At 35.3% G+C, this 25,831-nt stretch overlaps 1 protein-coding gene and 1 pseudogene across 50 annotated transcripts in view; one reads left to right on the top strand and one right to left on the bottom strand.

Moving 5' to 3' along the window:
• The window catches only part of SUPT20H (SPT20 homolog, SAGA complex component), a 49,418-nt gene that overhangs the window by 23,051 nt on the left and 536 nt on the right, over positions 1-25,831 (top strand). For 4 of the 50 annotated variants that reach the window (XM_074021862.1, XM_074021860.1, XM_005585668.4 and 1 more), the window contains 16 exons: positions 1,098-1,237; positions 2,779-2,935; positions 3,031-3,087; positions 5,484-5,555; positions 7,006-7,163; positions 8,496-8,522; positions 9,072-9,104; positions 9,867-9,984; positions 10,859-10,961; positions 11,108-11,266; positions 13,223-13,292; positions 13,699-13,853; positions 16,216-16,271; positions 18,245-18,364; positions 23,466-23,571; positions 25,020-25,123. In XM_074021862.1, coding sequence (XP_073877963.1) covers positions 1,098-1,237; positions 2,779-2,935; positions 3,031-3,087; positions 5,484-5,555; positions 7,006-7,163; positions 8,496-8,522; positions 9,072-9,104; positions 9,867-9,984; positions 10,859-10,961; positions 11,108-11,266; positions 13,223-13,292; positions 13,699-13,853; positions 16,216-16,271; positions 18,245-18,364; positions 23,466-23,571; positions 25,020-25,123 — 1,635 coding nt within the window. Of the gene's footprint in view, positions 1-1,097; positions 1,238-2,778; positions 2,936-3,030; positions 3,088-5,483; positions 5,556-7,005; positions 7,164-8,495; positions 8,523-9,071; positions 9,105-9,866; positions 9,985-10,858; positions 10,962-11,107; positions 11,267-12,259; positions 13,293-13,698; positions 13,854-16,215; positions 16,272-18,244; positions 18,365-23,465; positions 23,572-25,019; positions 25,124-25,831 lie in introns of all 50 variants that reach the window. The other 46 variants (XM_074021848.1, XM_015439175.3, XM_005585658.4 and 43 more) reach the window with 17 other exon arrangements.
• LOC102140453 (large ribosomal subunit protein eL29 pseudogene) lies at positions 3,237-3,868 on the bottom strand (annotated as a pseudogene).

The following is a 25,831-nucleotide window of genomic DNA, read 5'->3' as shown; positions in this document are numbered from 1 at the left end:
GCTGTCTTATTTAATTTGAAAACTTGTTGTTGAACCACCTTCATCAGGTATCTTAGATCTTCTGCATAACTTGTTGCAGTTTGTATATCAGCACTTGCCGCATCACCTTCCACTTTTGTGTTATGGAGACAGCTTCTACTCTTAAACCTCATGAACTAGTTTTCTGCTTCAAACTTTTCTTCTGCAGCTTCCTCACCTCTTTCACATCATAGAATTGAAGAGAATTGGGATTTGCTCTGGATTAGGCTTTGGTTTAAGGAAATGTTGCAAGTAGTTTGATCTTCTATCCAGATCATTTAAACTTTCTCTGTATCAGCAATAAGGCTGTTTTGCTTTTCTATCTGTTATGGATGTTCACTGGAGTAGTGCTTTTAATTTCGTTTATGAACTTTTCCTTTACATTCACAACTTGGCTAACTGGTACAAGAGGCCTAGCTTTCACTGTTGTAGCTGTTTATAGGCCTTTCTCACTAAGCTTAATCATTTCTAGCTTTGGATTTAAAATGAGAGATGTATGACTCTTCCTTTCACTTGAACACTAAGAGGCCATTTTTTGCCTAATTTAAATATTATAATATTTCTAGAGGTAAGGAGTCCTGAGAAGGAGAAAGACAGGGGAGATCCCACACTGGGGTGTGGTGGATCGGTGAAGCTGTCAGAGAACATATATCATTTCTTGATTAAGTACACATTGAATATCACAGATCACCATAATATATTTAATAATAATGAAAAAGTTTGAGATACAGGAAGAATTACCAAAATGTGACACAGACACAAAATAAGTGTGCTGTTGGGAAAATGGTGCTGATAGCCTTGCTCAGTGCAAAATTGCCACAGATCTTCAGTATGTAAAAAGTGCAATATTTGTGAACCACAATAAAACGAGATATACCTGCATTGAATTTCCATTAGAAGTTTCTTTATGCTGTCTAGTTTCTAAACGTTTGCATGCACACTAACATTAGCACCTGAAATACCGTGTTTTACTGTAGTTCTTAGCAGAATTCCAGGGAATATTTCTAGATTAAGCTATGTATGATTACATATTTGCAAATCTTAAATCTGGTATTGACATATGCTCTTACACTTTTCAGGAAGACAAACTTCTGCTTGAGAGCCAGCTCATCCTAGCTACAGCTGAACCACTCTGTCTTGATCCTTCTATAGCAGTCACCTGCACTGCAAACAGACTGCTCTATAACAAGCAAAAGATGAACACTCGCCCAATGAAACGGTAATTGCCTTTGTGGAAGGGTGAACCAAAAGACACAAGTAGCTGTAAATTTTGCTATTTATAGTATCTTTTCCCTCCAGGGTATGGTTGCTCTGATTTTGGTGGAGAAGGGCAGAGATGGGGTCTCTCTTTGTTGCCCAGGCTAGTCTTGAACTCTTGGCTTCAAGGGATCCTCCCACTTTGGCTTCCCAAATAGCTGGGATTATAAGCATGACCAACTACACCAGCCTCTGATTATTTTTTTTTTGAAAATAGGATTTTTAATGGTCTTATTTTATATTTTTTTGTAAAGCATTATTATTTTTTAATGCTCTATGCTTCAGATTGAACTGATGCATTTTCTGCAGTCTTTTAAAGAATAAACTTTTTCTAAGTTTATAGTCTGTTTTCCAAAAAGGTAAAGAGGCTGAGATCAAATATGAACAGAAATAATAATTTTTTCATTATTTTCCTAATAACAAATGACTGATTTAATTGTTGTTAATCCTACTTTTAAGGAAAGATTTTGTAATTTCAAGATTTGAGAAAATATGATCATAGAAGAAGTCAGTTAGTTATAAACTGAATCTAGGCACACCTACCTTGTGTTTTTGAAACAAACCAAGCTTATTCCTCCCTTGGCATCTTTTAAAAATGTCTCTTCAAATACTCATTCCTTGATCTTTCAGAATATTTTCTTTTCCCCACCCTCCATGGGAAACATGAGGGAATTTTTCCCCAGTAGTCACTGTGAGAACGTCTTTGAGCTCCTGGAGATAAAACCCCCAAAAGTGTGGGGGCTCCCAGTGACTAGATCCCCCTGGAGTTTTGAATCTCTCAGACATGTCCACACTAGGCCTCCAGCAGTTGGTCAGTTATACTTGAAGTTCCCTACCCTGGCACTGGTTCCTGAAGAGGTTTGTGCTAGTGGGTTTCTGCTTCAGCAAGCCATGATGGTCTGCGTTATTGGTTTCTCCAAGTTTGGGGCAGTGGTTTGTCTTGTGACCACATCTCTTTGATGGATCTAAGAAGAATTGTTAATTTTTATGTTTATTCAGCTTTTTACTTGTTAGGATAAGGTGGGAACTTCCAGAGTCTTACATGCCTGTACCCGAAACTGGAAATTATCCCCTTCACCTTCATCTTTCCATAGCTGGTTCCTTCTCATCATTCCTGTCTCAGCTCACATGTCATTTTTTCAGGCTCTTTTCCTCCCCTCCCTCTCCCACTTCCCTGCCCTAGTGTTGCCCTCCTTATCCTGTATTCTCCACGGTACTCTGTTTTTTATCTTACTGCTTCTTGGTATCTGAAATCTGAAATTATTTTATCTGTTTACTTGTGAATGTCTCCTCCCCCTCTGGACTTGATAGCCTGTGGTGATGGGAATTTTGTTTCTTATTCATTTTTATTTCACCTAGTCCTAGTTCCTAGGACTGTGCTTGGCATGTGGCAGTGTTCTATAAACATGATTTGTACATACTCAGCAGTGACTAGTTTCAACTCACATATATTACGAGCTTCTTTTATTAGTGCTGCTTAGTTCAAATTTCTTGACATTTCAGGTGTTTCAAGCGGTATTCCAGATCCTCTCTGAATCGGCAGCAAGATCTGTCTCATTGTCCACCTCCTCCTCAGCTGAGGTTACTTGATTTCTTACAAAAAAGAAAGGAAAGAAAAGCAGGTCAGCATTATGACCTCAAAATTTCTAAAGCAGGAAATGTAAGTATATGTTTTTTAAATGAAGCTTATTATGCCCAAAAACCTGTCTTATTTAGCATTTTTTCTGTATATTTATATTGTTTTTAATTTTTCAGTGTGTAGATATGTGGAAACGGAGTCCCTGTAATTTGGCCATACCTTCTGAAGTAGATGTAAGTCGGTTCATGAATTTTTTTTTTCATGTAGTTTCTAAGTTTTACCATTCGTTTGCTTATACCTTGAGAAAACAACAACAAAAAACTTCTTTTAAAAACAAAGTGATTTAGATCATACTCTTTTTTTTTTTTTTTTTTTTTCCTGCCTCAGGTTTATTTGTACAAATAGCACAGGAGGACCCCAGTCCCATGCAGATGGCAGCCCGGAGGCGGGGGTGGGGGGTCGCACCAGTCCTTCTGTCCTCACGTTGGCAGACAGAGATATCTACTCTGTAGCCTTTGTAGGGGTCTGGGCACTTTTGGGAGCCTGAGCTGGAATTGAAGCTGGAGCTGCAGCCTGGACCTTGGTTTGATTATTGGCCTTGGCCTTTGGTGGGCAGAGCCGGAGCCCCTTGGCAATGCGAGCATGAGCATGCTTCCCAAGCTTGGGGTGGGCAATGTAGGCAACTCAACCGAGCTTGCGGCTGACACCCTTTGGGAGCTTGGGCTTAACCTCCTTGGGCTTTACAAGGGCCTTGATAGTCTTGGCACATGCACTTATGGCCTTGACACTGTTGGCCTGCATCTTCTTTAGGCCCTTGTTGTTGTGCCTCTTGGCAAAGCGCATGTTCCTCAGGAACTTGGGGTCCACCCCCTTAAGAGATTTGTATCTTTGTGATCGGGGTTTCTTGATATCATTGCTGTGCCATTTTCGGGACTGGTTGTGTGTGGTGTGATTCTTGGACTTGCCATGTCCGCACCTTAAGCCATGGCTCCCGAAGCGCCTAGAACCGGAAAGAGAAAGGGGCGATCATAGTCTTTTTTTTGAAAACAATATGATTTGTTTCAAAAACATTGAAAAATGATTTTTAGAAGCTGTGTATTGTTCTTTTTTCACATTAAGTTGAAAAAACATAACCCCTTAATATAGTTGTGTTTGGAGCAGGAATAGTAAACAAAACAATTTTAAAATGTGGAAAAATATAGTGTATATTACATAATCACGTGAAATCTCTCTTGTTTTCATAATATTTCATCAAAATTTCCTAACAGTGCTTTTTTCCTCGAAGTGGTTAAATTTGAAGATTAATAATACTATTTAAAAAAATAAAGATTAATAATACTAGAGAAGTAACCAAGATTAGGAACGTTGGGTTGTATTCTTTATTGATCCATAATATACATGAATATGAATGCTTGAAGACAGAAAAGGGATATTTTGATGAGTGATCCTTTATTTTTCTTTCTCCTCTGTTCTTTTTTATATTCACTCTTTATTTGCAGATTTGTTCTTCTGTTGCACCCTTTCCATGCTAGCACATGCATTATTCTTACTATTTCTGATTTTATAAAAAGAAATTATTCTAAGCACAAAGCCAGAAACAGCAGTAGACTGTATATACAACTCAAGGAAGTAAGCCATATTATCTGTTGGTAGCTTATGCGCAGTTCTTCAAGGAACATGGCCTGAGGATAGAATTTCAGTATAAATACTAAAGGGTGGAGTTTAGCTTTGGAGGACAGGCTGGAGTACTTCCCATACTTTAATGTCCTTAGGAATCACCTGGAGAGCTTGTTAAATTGTAGATTGCTACTCAGCAAGTCTGGTCTGAGGCATAAGATGCAGTTCTCACAAGCTCCTAGGTTATGCGATGCTGAGGTCCATGGACCACACATTGAGTAGCAGTTGCCCTCAAAGCTTCTCAGTCTAGCTCAATCAGAAGAATCACCTAGGATATCAGTTAAACATAAGAGATTTCAAGCCCTACTCAAGATCTACGTACTTAGGATTTCTAAGGACAGACATGAAAATCTGTATTTTTAGTAAGTGCCCCAGATAAGTCTAAATGACTCTTAAGATCATAGTTGCCAGTAAGATAATAACATTTGACTCACACAGATACCTAGGACATGTACAGAATATGTGGTCAAGTTTGACTAGAAAGTGGAAAAGGTTCAAAAAATTTGATCAGCTTTAACATTTTACCTTCCATAGTCTCCCTTAGTTTTGTTGCCACTGTTACATGACAGCTCTTATTTTAAGAAAAGCCCTGCCAAAAGGAAAAGATCCTGATCCTTATCTCTCTGACATACCAGTTTTCCTGAAGGAAAAGCTCTAAAGGAAAAAACATACCAGCTTATGGACAAAAAAATGAAGAGGCACTGTCTAGAAAAGCAGCTATGTTTATTAACATTTAATTAGTTTGGTTTTATTAAAGTTGTTTTATACACATCAGAAGACTTTTAAACTACTTAAGCGTAAGTAGTTGGTACTGGTGATTTAAGAATTCTTGCGCTAACAAGTATATTGTATTGTCGAGTTACTTAGTTTCTTCTCTTTGATCAGAGTACTGATTCCATTTTATCTGATATGGATTCTATTTTATGTGGTATTTCTTGATTTGATTGTTTAGGTGGAGAAATATGCTAAAGTGGAAAAGTCTATCAAATCTGATGACTCACAGCCAACAGTCTGGCCAGCCCATGTAAGTAATCATTGCCTGTCTCTGTGTCTAATTATGCCATTTCTAATCTGGCCTCTGAATTTATTAAACATAAAGTGCAGTTGCCATTAGTTTGGGACCTTTTTTCTTTTATAAATTACTTTCTGGAAGTTCAGTTTATTACATGAAGAAACAACTATTTTGTTCATCAAAGTATGCTTTGCATTTTAAACAGCAATTTTTTATTTTTAAATTTTTTAAATTTTTATTTATTTTATTTTATTTTTTTGAGATGGTGTTTGGCACTTATCGCCCAGACTGGAGTGCAGTGGTGCGATCGTGGCTCACTGCAACCTCCTCCACTTCCCAGGTTCACGCAATTCTCCTGCCTCAGCCTCCTGAGTTGCTGGGATTACAGGCACCCGCCACCATACCTGGCTAATTTTTGTATTTTTAGTAGAGATGGCTGGTCTCGAACCCCTGATCTCACGTGATCCGCCCACCTTGGCCTCCCAAAGTGCTGGTATTACAGGCATGAGCCACTGCGCCTGGCCTTAAAGAGCAATTTTAATGAAGAACTTCTTTTTTACTTTTGGTTTGCATATTGGTAGTTCTGTTTTGTTTTGTTTCAAATTAATAAATTCTTCTAAGGATACCTTTTTGTAAGTTTCCTAATTGGAATAATAACGTCTTAAAAAGACAGAAATAGGCATAATATTTAAATTAGGTGAACCCTAGGAGTGAAATGACGAAAGATGTTTTGTGTGTGTGATAGCAAAAGCAGACAAATGGTAAATAGAAACAGATCTGCTTTGGAAAGTTCTATCCTTTTAATATTATTTAATATTTGCAATTCATATGTCTAGTCTGAAATTCTGCCATACTAAGCTTGATTAAACATGCCATCAGAATTCTCCTTCCGAGAATACCATGTAAAAAATAATCCTGTACTGCCCTCCTGAGCATAAACAGGCACGGCAGCATGAGGATCAGGGGTGCTAGCTTAGGGACAGACTGCTAACTCCCTGTGTGACCCTAGGCAATTCATTTAACCTCTCTGCTCAATTCCCTGACTTCTAATATGGAGATAATAACAGTGCCAACCATAAAAACATGATGAAGCTTACTTGAGGCAGTCCCTGTAGAGTGCTGAGAACAGTGTTTAATGTTCATTGTTATTATTTCCAGTATGTATATTAATATGTCTAATAATGTGTTCAATGATGTATTAATATTGTTACATATAAGTTCATATTTCGTAGTGTATGTTAATGCTTTATTAAATGCATGCTGAGTGCCCATACAGTTTTTAGGAAAAGAGCCATGCTGTGCTTTATTCTGGTAGGCAGACTTAAACATCTTTTAGCCTAAGTACCATGTGTCTTCCTATCGTCAGATACATGTTACTGTATCATTTATTCCTAATTTTTACTAATTCTTAATGCCTGCCTACTTGTGAAGATATTTATTTGAGGTGCTATGTGTTTTTCAGGACGTAAAAGATGATTATGTATTTGAATGTGAAACTGGTACTCAGTATCAGAAAACAAAGCTGACCATCTTGCAGTCGCTTGGAGATCCACTTTACTATGGTAAAATACAGCCATGTAAAGCAGATGAAGAAAGTGACAGCCAGATGTCTCCATCACAGTGAGTTCTGTTAAATACAAGTAACTGAAAAAAAAAAAAATAAGGCACCAAGAATTTATCTAGTAACTACTGATGAACCGTTAATGAATAAAAATTTCTCTTTGGAACTCATTTATTAGTTAGACCTAAGTAAACTTATTAGTAGACCTAATAACTTATTAGTAGACCTAGGTAAACTTAAGTCATAGTTACCGTGTTGCTCAAGAGTTATTAAATAGCAAAAAAAAACCTATGGTATAATTATTTTTATCCTTGTTTTGAAGGCTATTCCTGTGATATCTTTCTTTATATATTTATGGCACTTAGGACTTTAACCTGTGAACATGAAGTGTTTGGGCAATAGTGTGTTTAAATAGGAAGCAAGTTTACCATAAATGTAAAAAGATGCTTGGTATTTGGCACTGCATGTAAGGACACAGACTCAGTGCTTATTGTAGTTATTGACCCTACATATTAATACATAAAAATATAGATGATCTTCTAAAATGTGTGAACTACATATATTTGGTACTGTCAGTATTTAGTTTTATTTTGTTTTACTGTGTTTGGTTTTTTAAATCAAATTGATGCTGTTTTGAAAAAAAGAGAAAAGCTCAGCAGAAAAGGACGGGGCCAGGTCTATGTTAATTGTAAAGCCTTTACTTACACAAAATACTAATTGAATCTACAGTAGAAAGGTGTATTTTAAAGAGCAACCCCACCAATATTTAGGTAAAAGTCAATGAAAGGAAATAACAGGGAATCCTCAGCTTCTTTTTTCACATGACCAGTTTTTATTGTTGTAAAAGGATCAGATGTTTTGATTACATGCATTTTCTTCTTTTTTTTAAAGTTATAGACATCATAACAGTTTATTTCTGAATCCTCAGCATGCATTTCTGAGGAAGCCATTTTTTTTTCTTTATTTTTATTTTAGCTATAGGGGTTATGTGTGCAGGTTTGTTACAGAGGTATATTGTATGATGCTAAGGTGTGGGTGTCTACTGATCCCATCACCCAGGTAGTGAATATAGTACCCAATATTGATTACTTATATTTAAAAAAATCTTCAACTTAAAGACAACATATATTGGCCATTTTTAATTTATTAACTTATTTTTGTAGAACACAAGGGTGATACATGTTCTTTTGTGAAAAAAATGGTCTATAGAGCCAAATGACTAATTTGTTTGACAGGAAGAGAATTGAATTTTTTACCTTTGCGTCAGAGTAGCTGCACGATTTATTATTTTCCAGTCATTCTTCCGTACTCATAAATATTTTATTGAATAAACTATGGAGTTAAAGTTTGAGCTGCATTAACTAAGCTTTTTTTTACATTTTATATTTCAGCTCCTCCACAGATGATCATTCAAATTGGTAATTAAAAAATAAACTATTTTAATCTGTTAAGAAATTATGTAAATATCAAACTCTTTAAAAAGACTTGCTAAAGATATTTTATTTGAATCGGTGATAAATATGTATACCTTGTTTGAAATATATTCTAAGGATCTGTTATGTAGACATTTAATTGTAAAATCACAGGTTAAAGTGAGAGGAAGGCCAAAGACCTTTCCACATGGTAGTTCAGTGATTTTGCTTTAGGGTCAATAGTTGTAAGGGTATATAGTACTTGGTAACTTTCAACCCAGATTATGTTTTAATAAATAAATTTTGTGCCTAAAGAAATATCCCTTAATTAAATCAACCAAATTATTCACATTGTTTCATAATGCATGCAAAACTTCGTCATTGTTTCATATGTGTAAATGCATTAAAAAATTTTGTTTCCATATCTTGGTAGATTTAATACCAGTTTATATTATTGTGACTAAAACATGGAAGATTTCAAAAGTAATCCCAAGGCTTCTTAAGACAACTCTTAGCTAATACTTTTCTCTCCTTTTTTTTCCTTAAACATTTTAGGTTCGTTATTGGATCAAAGACCGATGCCGAGAGGTGAAAATATTTGCATCTCTATTTTGGTCAGGATGGATATGAAAAATGTTTCATCCTTATAGGATAGAGAGTACTTTACTAGGAGTTAAAAACATTGATTTTGGTTATGCTATTAACCATATTTACACTGTTTAATATTTATGGGCCTCTGTTGTAAAATTAGGGCATTGGACAGTAAAACCTCTAAGGTCTTTTCCAACTTTAAAATCTTATTGATTCTAGAAAAATGAAAGCTTGTGATACGCCAAACTATTAAGAATGGTTCTTTTCATGGGATGAGATTTTGGGGGAACTTAAATGCATTTTTCCAATGTTTATAATACCTAGGATTTTTTTTCACAGAATTAAGAAAACAACAAAAAAAAAATGTTTAAAATATAGTTTTGTTTTAAATAAGAAAACTTAGACATATCTAGTGTAGCTAAGGAAGATGATTTCTAGATAGTACTTTAATCAGAATCTAAGAAAGGAATTGAGTATTTTCTTTGGCTGCTTATTAGTTAAGTAATCCCTGCAATTTCTGTATTAGAAATAAGATATTGAAAGTATATCTTTAGATTGTTATTTAGCAAAATGTTTTGGACAATTTGTCATTGAACAGTTTAAAAATATGTACTTTTAACACAAAGATAAATCACCTAATTTTAATTTTTATATTGATAGAACTTTCTTTTTGCCATTAATTGTCATTATTTCCTATAAAATAAATTCGTGTTTAAAACAGGTTATCTAATCTTTACCTGTTTTCTCCTGATATTTTAGGGTAGTCAATCAGTACCAAGAATTAGTCCAGAATGAAGCCAAATGTCCGGTCAAGATGTCACACAGCTCCAGTGGCTCAGCCAGTCTGAGTCAGGTTTCTCCAGGGAAAGAAACAGAAGTGTGTTTCGTTAATGTTACTTCTTTGTGCCCAGTTGTTTCACAAGTAATCTGAGAAATGTTAAGAATCATTTTTTGAGGCTGGGCACAGTGGCTCATGCCTGTAATCCCAACACTTTGTGAGGCTGAGGTGGGTGGATCACCTGAGGTCGGGAGTTTGAGACCAGCCTGACCAATATGGTGAAACCCCGTATCTACTAAAAATACAAAAATTAGCTGGGCATGGTGGCGCACACCTGTAATCCCAGCCATTCGGGAAGCTGAGACAGGAGAATCTCTTGAACCCTGGAGGTGGAGGTTACAGTGAGCCGAGATAGCACCACTGCACTCCAGTCTGGGCAATCGAGCGAGAATCCATCTTAAAAAAAAAAAAAGAATCAGTTTTTGAGGAGCAGCAGTATTCTTTAGTTTTGTTTTTACTTTTACCTTTTTTTAAAATTTCTTTATGACATAATTTTTAAATGTACACAAAGATAAAAGGAAAATTATAATGAACACCTGTGTTCTAGTCATTTGGCTTCAACAGCTATTATTTTCCTTTAATAGATAGGTATGGAAGGGTGGAAGCTTTGCTTTCATCTTACTCCTCTGCCTTTCTCCCTAAAACTCTCACTTCCCACCCTATTACTCAGAAATCTTTTCCTCATTCTTTATGTGTACTGTAATATATATTTCATGGGTCTCATGTGAAATTTTCTTTGTAATACATACAGTATTCAATCTGTAACCACTGAGAGCACTTTGCAGAGTTAAAAATCTGGGATTTATAGCAGTACTAATTTTATTTAATAAACTATGAAGTTAAATATACATTTCATCTGGGGTTTATAGCAGGATTAATTTTAACAAGTATGCTTAATGTCACTGTCTTTTAGCAAACTGAAACTGTGTCAGTTCAGTCTTCAGTACTGGGGAAGGGCGTAAAACATCGACCCCCACCAATCAAACTGCCCTCAAGCTCAGGAAATAGTTCCTCAGGTATTACATTTCTTAGTTTTTTGCAGTCTAGAATAACAAACATTATAGAGTCCTAATCTCTTTTTAAAACTTTGCCCCATTTTGATTTCTACAGTTCACAGAATTTTGAATTATAAATTTAGGAAATAACTTTTATGTTCTTCTAGGTAACTATTTTACACCACAGCAGACAAGCAGCTTTCTCAAATCTCCAACTCCTCCTCCTTCTTCTAAGCCATCAAGTATTCCTCGGAAATCATCTGTGGATCTCAATCAAGTTAGCATGCTTTCTCCAGCTGCCCTATCACCTGCCAGCTCATCACAAAGTGAGTCATAACTTAAATTCTTCATTAAATCTTCATAAGCTTTTGCATTAGTGTTTCTTAAGACAGCTTTTTTCAACTTGTGAAGTAGTGATATCTGAATGTACTGTGTACCCAAAATGTATAAGTTGCTAGAAGCTTCAGGCAGAGCTCTTGTTGATTGTATGTATTATGTCTCTACTGTAATTGTACTTGTTTTTCTGTATCTATGTATGCGTTCTGCGTATACCTTTCTTATAGACTTACAACCTACACATCTCCTTAAAAAAATAACCTGGTAGTTACATGTGGCAATAAGATTTCAAAATATTTTTTATTCCAGTGTACCCTAGGATCATTTTACATATTTATGTAAATTGTGTGGCTGATATGAAAAAAATGTCATAAGAGTTGTTGCTGCAGGTCCTATCTTTGTGTATATGTAAGAAGTCAACTAGTTCCAAGGTGGTGATACAATAAACTGAAAAACAATATTTCAAAAACACTCCTACACTCTTTTATAAATTGTTGTCAGTTACTAAAATGTGATGATGATCATAAAGCATTATTCTGAAGATACTGAAATGTAATTTTTACTACTGAATACTTTTTTTTTTAACATCAAGAAGAGTTATACAAGAATGCTAGCATTAGTTTGGGAGAATTTCTTCAAATTAGTAAATATCTGAAAGTACCAATGTGGGGGAAAAAGTCATTCCAGTTTTTTAGATTTTTTGTAGCTAGCTTAATATATGCTGAAAGTTTTAGTACACTGCACAGTGATAGGGCGGTCTTCGCATTAGATAGAAACATCTTCATCTTGATAGCTCAAAAGGTGTAATTTTTCTGCCTTCTTGTTTTGCACAAAGAAAAATATATAAATTTTCTGAAAGTCTTATTCACACTTCTTATGTTGTGGGTATGGATTATGGTAATCTACTGCACACAGTTGTTACTTTAAGTAAGGGTTGAGTGACAGCTTCTGGACATTCACATTTCTTTCCTTTCTTTCTGCAGGACATGAAAGCTAAAAAAGAAAACACCTCAAGAGCTTTTGGTTTTACTTTTTTGGTTTTTGTTTTTTGTTTTTGTTTTTTAAAAAATTGATAAACTGTGCATACTTCATTCACAACAGATTTTCTATACATTCTACATTTAAACAGAAGTACACAGTTACTGTTAAAGATGCAGTATTATCTATCAGACATTTACTTTATTACTGTTTTTTGTAAATTTGTTTGTCAGGATAAACTTGATGTGTTAGGAATTAAACATGTATATTTAGGTGCCAAATATGATTGTTAACCATATGTAACTTATTAAATATGTTCACAGTTTATCTCAGACTTTTACACTAAATAAGCAATATTTTTAAATGAAGTCATGAATTAGTAAATCGTAAATAATAAATTAATTTGAATTCCTTTTGAACTTTTTAGGCCAAAGGCAGCATGTAGGAAACTAACTTTTAAATGGGTATTGTGGTAGAATATAACTGTATATTTTTACTGTTACTGCAATAGCATCTTTAATGGGCTTTTTAGGTGATATACTGCATCCTTAATTGTAATTGAGTGTAGCAACACTCATGTATCATGTGTAGAAATTAACACTTGCAGTTAACTGCTTTAAAAAAAAAAACTAGAACAAATTGTCAGTGCTAAGTAAGATTCCATTAACCTTATTTTAAAAGGACTGGCCATTTATAACAAACTAGCAATTTTTATTTTTCTCAATGAGCAGGATCTGGAACTCCTAAGCCATCTACTCCTACACCAACCCCTTCATCGACCCCACACCCTCCTGATGCTCAGAGCTCAACTCCTAGTACCCCTTCAGCTACCCCTACTCCCCAAGATTCAGGCTTCACCCCTCAGCCCACTTTGTTAACTCAGTTTGCTCAGCAGCAAAGGTCTCTGAGCCAGGCAATGCCTGTAACAACCATTCCTCTTTCCACCATGGTAACATCTATAACTCCAGGAACCACGGCCACCCAGGTCATGGCAAACTCTGCTGGACTTAACTTCATCAATGTAGTGGGCTCTGTTTGGTAAGTTTGCATTGATGTTCTGATTTTTTTTTTTTTTTTAAAGATAGTTTCACCATCTAAAATTCTTAATTTGTGAAATGAAGAACAAACTGCCTATTACTCAGACTGAAAGGCAGTAGTTTAAATATGGACAGAAGTTGCCTGACCATGTGTGTTTTAATTTTAAATAATATATCTGTTAACTGCACTAAGATGATACCTCATCTTATTGTTTTTGTTTTTTGATACTTCATCTTGACAGCAGCTTAGAATTTCCTGTTTATCTTCTGCATTGCCTTTGATATTTAAGACCAATAAATAACTAGTTGTGTTTGCTTAGTAGTTTTGTTTTTTAATCTGAGGAATTATGTGGCTGACTTTTTCCCTTTTACAGTGAAGTTTAATGCTTTGTCTTATTCTCCTGCAGTGGGGCCCAGGCTTTGATGAGTGGTTCAAACCCCATGCTGGGCTGTAACACAGGTGCCATAACTCCTGCAGGAATAAACCTGAGCGGCCTTCTACCCTCAGGAGGTCTGCTACCAAATGCATTGCCCAGTGCAATGCAGGCAGCTTCTCAAGCAGGTCAGAATGTTGGAAATAATAACCTCTAAAAAAAAAAAATTAAAGTATATGCTAAAGTAAAAATGTAATTTTAAGAATGATGCTAAAGGCATTTAATGTCATTATTTCATGAAGTATAGTATCACATGTGTTTCATTTCAAAAGCCTTTAAAGTTCTGGCATTTGAATTAAAAGCCATCTAGCAATCAACTTTGGAAAACTTGGTAAGCCTGTGAGTCTGTGCAAATGTTTCTTTTGCTTTCCAAATAATAGAATTAATTTTGGTAGCCTTATTGTCATTGTAGTTATATTCCAGGGAATATTAATGTATTTTGAAAATACACATTGTGCACAAGAGGCATCTGCATCGCAGTTAAGAGCCTGGATTCTGGGGCCAAACTACCTCAGCTTGAATCCCAGTTGTACAACTTATCGTTTGTGTAATATTGAGAAAGTTACCTTTGTGTCTAATTTTCCTCATAAATAAAATGGAAATAGCAATAATAACTTACCTTATAGTCATGAGGATTAAATGAAATATAATACAGATTATGTGCTTAAACTGTGCCTGAGACATGATAAGCATTCTTTTTTTTTTTATTTTTTTTATTTTTTTTTTTGAGACGGAGTCTCGCTCTGTCGAAGAGTAGTTATTACCTGTACAGGAAAACAGTTATAATAATAACTTGTGCTTATTTTTTTGATGCTCTTTAAAAGAATGTATTATAATATCTTGAAACAATTCAGTTTCACTTGAGGAAAAATTTAATAGGAAAAACAATGTAGAAAAATTCATTAAAAACTTTCTTAGTTATGAGAAAGGGAACCCAGAAAATACAATTAAACATATTAACATGTTGCTGTAATTTCCTAATTCTAGCTAGTGGTGTTATTTTTTTGTTTTGTTTTGTTTTTGGAGACAGAGTCTCGCTCTGTCGCCCAGGCTGGAGTGCAGTGGCGTGATCTCCGCTCACTGCAAGCTCCGCCGCCTCCCAGGTTAACGCCATTCTCCCACCTCAGGCGCCCGCCACCACGCCTGGCTAATTTTTTTTGTATTTTTAGTAGAGACGGGGTTTCACCGTGTTAGCCAGGATGGTCTCGATCTCCTGACCTCGTGATCCACCTGCCTCGGCCTCCCAAAGTGCTGGGATTACAGGTGTGAGCCACCACCCCCGGCCTAGTGTTCTTATTTTAATAAGCATAAGTGTGCTTTAGTGTCAGAAGTCCTGAAATGGACTTCACATCCTGAATTTAGGATATTTACATGTAACTACTAGTTGTACCAGTTACATGTGGCTTCACTTGCTAAACTGGGGCTTTACAGAAGTCACTAAATTTTTCCCCCTTAGCCTCAGTTCAGTTCGCTCTAAAGTGGGAATAAAAATATCTTCAGTTGGTACTTAAGAGAAATAAATGAAGTATGAAAGTGACTTTGGTAAGCTAGAAGGCATTATACAGATGTCATCCAGTTTTAAATGGGGGTTAAGCCATTTTCTTAAATGAGAATTTTTCCAGAAAGGGATATTTTTGCCAAATTTCAGTTTCTTATACAAGGCTTTGCTAATATTACATGTGCATTTCTTGCCCTAAATATTTTTTTAAAAAAATGATCTGATAGAGAACTAGATACATTTTTAAATAGTGTTCAGATTGGTGTATTTTGTTAGCAAAATATTTGCATATCATGAGACCAGGATCAGCACGCTACAGCACACAGCCTAAGCTAGGAATGGTTACTACATTTTTAAAGGATTGTGAAAAGAAAATGCAGCAGAGGCCATTTGTGCTCACAAAGCCTACATGATGGCCCTTTACTGAAAAAGTTTGTCACCCCCAGCTTTAAGATATGCTCTGTGTTATGTAACAGATTTTTTAGGATTATGTTTAGAATTAACAGAGCACTGTTTCCTGACTCTCAGTTTTGATCTTATACACAAATTGCAACATTCTTTAGCATTCTGATTAACATTTGTAGTTAAAAAATAGCATAGAGCATACCAGTTCTTAAAGATATGATTATTTTAGTATACTATGTAACACTGAGAAATGTAAATAGATGCCAGTACCTGGAATGTATTTGCACAGCAGTGATAGTTTTGTTATATTCATGGTGTTCTCATAATTCTTGATTACTGTTTGTTCAGCCAACAGTCAGAAGAATGAAAAAGAAGTCCCAGTTTCTGAAAGATAGACTATAATGTACACCTGGTGCTTCACAACTTTGAATAAAATCTCAGTATTGATATTTCTGAAGTATGGAAAATACGCACATCTATGCAGAGAGTACATAAAATTATTGTACTTATATATATACTAAAGTATAAATTATTTTCATGTGTAATAAACTTCCAATTCTGTTATAACCATGAGTTTTATTTAACAGGTGTTCCATTTGGTTTAAAAAATACTTCAAGTCTCAGGCCCTTAAATCTACTCCAGGTAAACCTGAAATCCTGCTTTTGATTAAATTGTTTGTACATTGAATTTTTTTCTAAACAATGTATATCTATATGTATTAGCACTTGAAATTCTGAGGTCTGTTTAGATTCTTCTAAGGGTGTGGTTATTATTGCTACCTTTGTATGATCAAGTGGATAAAAAGGAAGAATCAGTACCTTATATACCACACTTTGGCTCCAGTAGCCCTGCCTAATTAAGAACTAGCTGTGCCAGTGGGGAGAATTTGCACCTACCAAGGAGGATACTTCACTACAATAATAATAGTGGACAGATTTAGAAAATAATTGCTTTCCCAACAGATGTTTTTTGTATGCATAGAAGTAATACTGTTTTTTGTGCTTGAAGGAGATTTAAAAAATAGGTATGTGTGCAGTACGCGGTGGCTCACACCTAGAATCCCACCACTTTGGGAGACCCAGGTGGGAGGATTGCTTGAGCTCAGGAGTTCGAGACCAGCCTGGGCAGTATGGTAAAACCCCATCACTACAAAAAATTAGCCAAGCATGGTAGCATGCATCTGTAATCCCCGCTACTCGAGAGGCTGAGGTCAGAGGATCACTTAAGGCCAGGAAGTTGAGGCTGCAGTGAGCTGACATTGCGCCACTGCATTCCGGCCTAGGCAACAGAGTGAGATCCTGTCTCAAAAGAAAAAAAAAGGGGGTGAATTTACAACATTCCTGGTGTTATGCTAGGTCCTCTAATTTAAAGAAGGAGTAAGCTTTAAGCTAGTAGTTTGGAAAATGGATAGACGTGAATATAAAGATCTGGATATGTAATGTAGTAGAGCTATGGATTGATGGGAAATAACAATAACAGATCAGCCACCCTGGTATTCAGGATTAACAAATCGGGAAATTCTCATTAGAGCTAAAATTTAAAACTTATTTCCTATACACGATGCAATATGTTTGCAGACTAATTGCAGACCAATATACTTATAGTATGGACAAGCCCACAAATTGCATTTGTTTATTTAGCCTACCTTCCGGTATATTGCTGTTGAAGTTTTCTTAGGGATCAGTCTCAGTGTTAACAGGAATGGAAATCCTTTAGTTTGTTATATATTTCTACATTTACTATACACTGATTGAGGAAGGAACATTTGATCTGTGCTGTATCCATGTTTACCTAATGATGAGCTGTGATGGATATAGATAGATATTTTGACCCAAGGATTTTTTTTTTTTTTTTTTTTGGACTATATAGAACCTAAGAGTTCTGTATTTGGTATTTTCTTGGACATTCTCCTAAGGACCTCAAAGTGGTCCATATATAAACTCCTATAGCTTAAAACGGAAAAACTATTTGTTTTTTGGTGCATTTGACAAACATTGTTTTCCTTTTTAACCTGGAGTTTTCTGAGTGCTTCTTTAAAAATTGTTTTTATATTTGGATTAATTAAATTCGAATTAGATTTGAATGAAAGAGAAAGTAGTGGTTTCCAAAATAAATATGGACAACTAAATGCACTTTTTTTTTCAACTTTGAAATTCCTCACTGTGTTATATAAAAGATCTTGTATAGTATTTTTGTGTTTTTGGCAAAACTAGAACCAATTTATGAGGGGTGGCTTTTCACAGTATACATTTCTGATTCATAAGCTGTTTGTTTGTACTTTCTAATGTATTTAATGCTCTTTCGTATTGATGTATAAAAAGAGTGAAATAAAAAATAGCATGTGAATTGGGATAGCTAACTACTAGCTTGAAGCAGAAAAATTTATTGTTTAAGGGTATTAACATACTTGACAGCCCAAAGTAATAGGATTTTAAAATTGTATCTAAATAGGTCTTTATTTTAAGGGCAGCCAACTTTTTTTTTGTTCACCTGTTTCCTCAACTATAAGAGTGACACATAGCAAATGATCCAAAAATATTTGTAGAATAAAGAAATTTAAATATTTGATATAAAATCATATGAGATTGGTTAATTTTTGTTTAAATTCTTAATAGCTTCCAGGTGGTTCACTTATTTTTAACACTCTGCAGCAGCAGCAACAGCAGCTCTCCCAGTTTACACCACAACAACCTCAGCAGCCCACAACTGCTAGTCCTCAACAGCCAGGGGAGCAGGTATGGGTTTTGTAGCCTTCCATATGCTTTTACATCGAATTTATAACATTTTTTGGTATATTCCAAGCATACTTCATGTGCTTTGTTAGTGTAAACATTTCCTGTACTGTTTTTGTTAACAATAGTAGCAATCAGCTATTGGGCACGTATTCCTAATAAAACAGTCATACCATACTGAATAGATGATATCACCTGCATCTTGCATAGATGATTGAGATTCAGGTAAATGGCTTGCTCATAGCCATACAGTGAGTGGCAGAGTCAGAGATTCAAACCTAGGTCTTTCTGTCCCTATCGCTCATGTATTTTCTACCCCATCATTGTCTTTCTGTTTTTAGGATTGTGTTACTATTGGAATAAAGATATCCCTATTATTGTAAAATGTAGGGCAGTGGGAACACAGACAAAAACAAACGTTTACACTGCCAAAGAGAATGAAATTGAATAAGAATTGCAATAAATGACAGTAGAAGAAGGAAGTACAAGTGTTTCTAAACTTTGGGTACACTGGAGTCATCTGGGAAATTTAAAAATATTGATTCCTGGGTCCCACATCCAGAGTTTCTCTATCTCACAAATTATATGAAATATTCACCATTAATCCTTTTGCCCAATTTTCCACAGTCAGGTCTTGGTTGGATAAAGCTCATCCTCTAATAGAGTCCTCAGGAAGGGCACATTAAAAACTTACTGTTTTTTCATTCTGAACACATTAAAGATTGCTTGGCTAGGTATAAAATCTTTGATTTTCTTTAAAAAAATTAATTTTTCAATACACATAAAATTTACCATTTTAACTTTTTTTTATTTTTTGAGACGGAGCCACGCGCCGTTGCCCAGGCTGGAGTGCAGTGGTGCGATCTTGGCTCACTCCAACCTCCACCTCCTGGGTTCAAGCGATTCTCCTGCCTCAGCCTCCCAAGTAGCTGGGGCTACAGACGCGTGCCACCACACCCGACGTTTCACCGTGTTAGGATGGTCTTGGTCTCATGACCTTGTGATCCACCACCTCGGCCTCCCAAAATGGTGGGATTACAGACGTGAGCCACCGCACCTGGCCAAAATTTACCGTTTTAAATTCCTAAGTGTGCAATTCAGGAGTGTTAAGTGTATTCACATTGTTGTGCAACAGATTTCTATTATAGAACTTTTTCATCTTGCAAAACTGAAACTATATCCGGTAAATAACAACTATATTTCCTCCTCCCCTCAGCCACTATTCAACTTTATGTTAGTATGAGTTTGACTATTCAAGATACCTCATATAAGTGCAGTCATATAGTTATTTGTCCTTTTGTGTCTGACTTACTTCACTTAGCATAAAGTCTTCGAGGTTCATTCATGTTATAGCATGTGTCAGAATCACCTTCCTTTTTCATGGTGAATAGTACTTGTATATACCATATTTTGTTTATCCATTCATCCACTGATGGATACTTGGGTACCTTCCAACTTTTGGCTATTGTAAATAATGCTAGTGTGAATGTGAGTATACAGATCTCTTTGAGACCCTGTCTTTGGCTCTTTTGGATATATACCCAGAAGTTGGATTGTTGGTTCATGTGGTGATTTTTAATTTTTTAAGAAGCATCATACTGTTTTCCATAGTGACTGTACCATTTTACCCAATTCCCATCAACAACATACAAAGATCTCAATTTGTCCAAATCCTTGCCAACTCTTGTTATTTGCTGGTGGTGGTTGGGTCTTCGGGGATTTTTTTTTTTTTTTTTTTAGCAGCCATCCTAATGGGTGTGAGGTAATAATCTCATTGTGTTTTGATTTGCATTTCCGTAATGATTAGTGGTGTGGAGCATCTTTTCATATGTATGTTGGCCATTTGTATATCATCTTTGGAGAAAAGTCTATTCGGGTCCTTTGCCCATTTTTTTAATCAGATTAATTTTTGTTGTTGGATTGTAGGAGTTCTTCATTCTTCATATACACATATATCAGATGTTTGATTTGCAGATATTTTCTCCCATTTGTTGTCTTTTCACATGATTGCATCCATTGCACAGAAGTTTTTAAAATTTTAATGTAGTTCATTTTCTCTTTTTACTTTTCTTGCCTGTGCTTTTGGTATCATATTGAAGATCATTGCCAAATCCAATGTCCTGAAGCGTTTTCACTTGCTTTCTTCTAAATGTTCTCTAGTTTTAGGTCTCCTTTAAATTTATTAAAAATGCTTCCTACTGTTGACTTGCTTTGTATGTTTTTGAGAAATCTGATGCCAGTCTAATTATCTTGCTCTTGTAAGTTTATTTAAGCAGTTTGTCTAGAGGCCCTGAATGTTTGTCTAATATTTTCACTGGTGTATGTGTCAGAATTGATTTTTCCATGTTTTTCCTGTGGATCCTTTTAATGTATAGAGTCACTTCTTTATTTCTGGAATGTTTTCTTGGATGATAGTTTGTAGTTTCATAAGTGGAAGCTTAGATTATGGAGGTCATTCTTTTCTAAAATAAACATTTAATGTTATACATTTCCTTCTCAGTACTGCTTAAGCCACTTTCCACAAATTTTGATATGCTGTGCCTTCATTTTGTTCCATAGAATTTTCTGTCTTATGGATCCCTCTTAAATGAATTATTTAGATATGTTTGATTTCCAAATACTTGGGAATTTTCCAAATATCTTTCTGCAGTTGATTTCTAGTTTAAATCCACTGTGGTCTGAAAACATATTTTTCGTTCTTTTAAGTTTGTTGAGGTTTGTTTAATGCTTGAGAACGTGATCTGTCTTGATGAATACTCCATATATGCTTGAAAAAAATGTGTATTCTGCTGTTAGGAGTGTTCTGTATTAGAGCAAGGCATTTGATGGCATCATTCAGGCCTTCTATATCCTTTTCTTTCTCAATGTTTTATCAGTTACTGTGAGAAGTGTTGAAGTCTTCAACCAAAACTGGAAATTTCTATTTCTCCTTTTGCTAAAGGTTGTGTTTTGAGCCCATATTGTTAGGTGCATATGCATTTAGGATTGTTACATCCTTGATTAATTTACCCCTTATCATTAATAAATGACCACCTTTATCTCTGATAATATTTCTTGTTTCTTTCTTTTGATTAATGTTAGCTTAGTACATCTTTTTTCATCCTTTTAGTTTTAGCCTGAGTCCTTTTATTTCTTAGTATTTGTTTTTCTTCAGGATGTTTGTTTAATCATTATTCCTCCTTGTTTGAATATTCCATTTGCGGTGGTGGCTTACAGTCTACTTTAAGTTTGTGGAGTGCTTCGGGGGGAAATGATATCATCTGTAGTTTTTTTTGTTTGTTTTGTCATAGTTCCATTATGGTGGTGATGTGATCTGCCTTATTCTGTTGTTCATTTCATGAACTGGGTTCCAAATTCAATAATAGAACCTTTCAGCTCTGTGCTCTTTTGTCCAATCTCTTTTTATATCCAGGGAGATCCCCTCAAGATAAATGTATCTTTTGAATGTTTGGCTTGCCATTATATACTGAAATGTTCAAAGGATGTCTTTTGCAGAGCAAAAGTTTTTAATTTTGCTGAAGTCCACGTTGACAGTATCTTTCCTTTATGGAATATGCTGTAGTTGTCATGTCTCAGAACTCTTTACCTAGCCCTAGGTCCCAAAGATTTTCTTCTGTGTTTTTTTCTAACAGTTTTATAGTTTCTTATTTTGAATCCATGATTCATTTTCAGTTAATTTTTGTACAAGGTGTGCAACTTAGGTCCATGTTTTTGTTTTTGTTTTCCTATCAGTATCCAATTGCTTCAACACCATTTGTTGAAAACAACAACAAAAAAAACAGCTATCCTTTCTGAATAGAATTACTTCTGCACATTTGTTAAAAGTCTGTTGGGTCTGTTTGGGTGGGTTTATTTCTAGGTTCCCTGTTCTGTTTCATTAATCTATGTGTCTGTCCTTCAGCCAGTACCACACTGTCTTCTTCATTGTAGTGTCTTAAAATTGGGCAGTGTTTCTGCCATACCATTTTTCAAAATTATTGTAGTTAATGTAGGTTCTCTACCTTTCCATATAAATTTTAAAGTCATCTTGTCTGTATCTACAAAAACTTTGCCAGCATTTCTAAAAGAATCGAGTTATGCTTGTTGATCAGTTTGGGGGAAGAACTGCCGTCTTTATGATGTAAGTCTTCCAGTACATGAACATAGTATGTCCTTATCTAGACCAAAATCAATGTTTTGTAGTTTTTGGTATACAAGCCCCATATATGTTTTCTTAGACTTAAGATTAATACCTAAGCTTTTCTCTGTTTTTTTGAGTAACTGTGAATGGTATCTTTTTAATTTCAGTTTTCATATGTTAATTACTAGTATATATAGTGTTGATTTTTGTATATTGATCTTGTATTGTGCCCTCTTACTGAACTTACTATTTCTAGGAGCTGTTTTGGAGATTGCTTAGGATTTTCTACAGTATAAACAGTTGTGCCATTTGCAAATAAGGACAATTTTATTTTTTCCTATAAAATCGATATGCCGGCCGGGCGCGGTGGCTCACGCCTGTAATCCCAGCACTTTAGGAGGCCGAGGTGGGCGGATTACAAGGTCAGGAGATCGAGACCATCCTGGCGAACACAGTGAAACCCCATCTCTACTAAAGAATACAAAAAATTAGCCAGGTGTAGTGGCAAGCACCTATAGTCCCAGCTACTCGGGAGGCTGAGGCAGGAGAATGGCGTGAACCCAGAAGGCAGAGGTTGCAGTGAGCCCAGATTGCGCCACTGCACTCCAGCCTGGGCAACAGAGCAAGACTCCGTCTCAAAAAACAAAAAACAAAACACATAAAGTTCCAGTACTATGTTTATGTTACGAAGAGTGTTTTAAGCTTTAAAAAATTGTTTCGGTGAAGCTTTATAAAAGCCTTAGGCATTATCTTGGTAGCATCAAACAATAAATACAGATGCACTGAAAAAGAAAGTTTTCTTTGTTCAAATGGTATAAATTTATTCTTGCTTACTCTAAATACCTTTGAAGTATTTTCCTTGTTACTCTTTTTACAAGACTAGTCTCATACTGCTTTATTTCATAGCGGAAAAAATGCTGATTTATTTTCACCAGCTCAAATTTGTTTTTCTTTCTTGTACAAGTCATTTATTTTGTTATTCAGGGTTCTGAACAAGGTTCAACCAGTCAAGAACAGGCCTTATCTGCTCAGCAAGCTGCTGTTATTAACCTTACTGGAGTAGGAAGTTTTATGCAGTCACAGGCAGCTGGTAGGTATCTTCATAACTTTATATGCTGAATTTACTAAACATATTCAATCTATTTGGGATCTCACCACTTATTTTCTTTGCCTTCCCTTACAACCAGTAAACAGGAAAAAGTAAAGCTATAATGTGTGAACTATTAAATTGATTAATGGCTGAGATTTTTTTCATTAATTTGATAGTGCATTAATTAAAAGAGCTTTGACTTAACATAATTACCACAGTTGTGTTTTCCTTATGTTACAGTTTACTGGCAAAATTTAATAATTATCCACTTTACTAGGTTACCAGAGCTGTTTTCAGTGTTTGCCAGTAGTTATGTTAATTAATAACTTTTTCGTTTTCCTGGGTTAAGACTGAATTTTTCTAGATTGCATAATCTTTTGTTTCATTCTGGTAATTTGTAGTTGCATAAATGACTTTAAGTCTTAATGGACAATAGCATAACTTATGTAAGCCACTATTATCATTTAAGAAAAGATTAACTTCTCAACACTTCCCAGCAGTAAATGGTGAACTAAAGATTACTCTTAATGATTCCTGTCAGTTGAAGATAATTCTAACTTTATACTTATTTAAAAGAGTAAGCCACATGTATAAGAAAGCTGTAAGAGTTTGAGGATTGAATGAGTGACTTTGTTGTCAATATCTTATCACTGTGGGCTTACTATGCCTTTAGAAGTCTTTTAGAATAATCTTTATTTTGGAAGTAAGTAATCCTTACATATAAAGTTCCAACTCAGAGGTAGTGAATTTCCAAAGAGAAGTTTATGTAATTATATACCTTTATCAGCCCAGTTGTGAATTTCCGAAAATAGCTCTAGTATAATTTAGTGACAACTCTAGTCTGAAAAGTCATGAGAATGTTCCTAGCCACAGATTGCCATAATTTGAGTCCAAGTCACTTAAATCATGTTGGCCTTCAAACTTCCTCATATGTAAAATAAGTGTTGAACTGATTACTGTGGTTCCACTCAGCTCAAAAAATAACAAACAATGCTCAGTCTCAGTTCATCACCTCTGTTGTTAATAGAGTAGTCTGATATTCATTGCAACATCTTTTGTTTAAAGCAATTGTCTGTCTACCAGCTTTGTTGTTACGATAGTTTGGATTTCTTCCATCTCCCTTCTCCTACTGTTGGTTATATTTCAAAAATAATGTACTCTTCTAAACAAAATAGCACCAGTATCAAATTTTATACAGATGCGAGAGGTTCAGTGCTTTGACACATAATGCACTCCCTTCTCTGTGTCCAGAAAGTTCCATAATCAGTGGTACCCCCAACTAACAGGAGACCATATACTAAATTTATTCTGAAATGTCTATGATTTGATACTTAAGATTAATCGTACTGCTAACTTTTCTATTATTTCATTTTCTGTGTTGTCCTTTTCTAACCCTGGTAGCCTTCAAACTTTTTGACTGGCCTGCTTTCCCCTTCTCCTCTCTGTAGTGTTGTCTCAGCTTGGCTCTGCCGAGAACAGACCTGAGCAAAGCCTTCCTCAGCAGAGATTCCAGCTCTCCTCTGCCTTTCAACAGCAGCAGCAACAGATACAAGTAATCCAGCAACTTCACTCTGATTACATTTTTAAAGATACTCAGCTCCAAAAGTACCTCAAAATAACTTGCTTTAGTTTTATTTTACTGTCTTTTAAGACTGTACAGTAATTGGTAAATAATTTAGCAAATTTTATTTAAAAGTCTTGACATTTTAGCCAGTCAACTTGGAGCACTGAATATATTTTGTACATTTAAGCCATACTCTTAAAATTTTTCATTAAGTGCTGGTGGCACATTAACATACATTTTTCTAGTATGCAGTGTATTTTGAAATAGACAGTTGTAAGTGCCAATTGTTAACTTTCTAATATTTTATTGCAGAAAAGTGTTCCTATTAGTAAATGTCATACCTGTTTATTTAGAAAAATGTTATACCATCATTTTAGGAAGGAAAGTCAGCATATTATAGTTGACTATCTTGATATTCAGGGTTGTTTTATATTGCTATAAACTATCATCATACAACAAAATGGTAACTGAAGTTGCTGAGTTACTACAATATAGACTGGCAGGGCAAAGTAACAAATAATTTTGAAGTTTGCCAAGAATCATTTTTAAAGCCCTCAGCAGGCTTCTGTGCCACTGGTGCTGTTTGACTGTGCATTGTCTCAATGTGGTATAGTCCCTTTTTGTTATCTTGGTGCTTTCTCCCTTTTTCAGTTGTGTTGTTTCGTCACTCTCAGGAAAAGCACCTTTCCACACCTG

Source organism: Macaca fascicularis, chromosome 17, assembly GCF_037993035.2.
Source record: "Macaca fascicularis isolate 582-1 chromosome 17, T2T-MFA8v1.1".
NCBI lineage: Eukaryota > Metazoa > Chordata > Mammalia > Primates > Cercopithecidae > Macaca > Macaca fascicularis.
The sequence above is the reverse complement of the archived record's forward strand: the minus strand, read 5'-3'. Positions and strand labels throughout refer to the sequence as shown.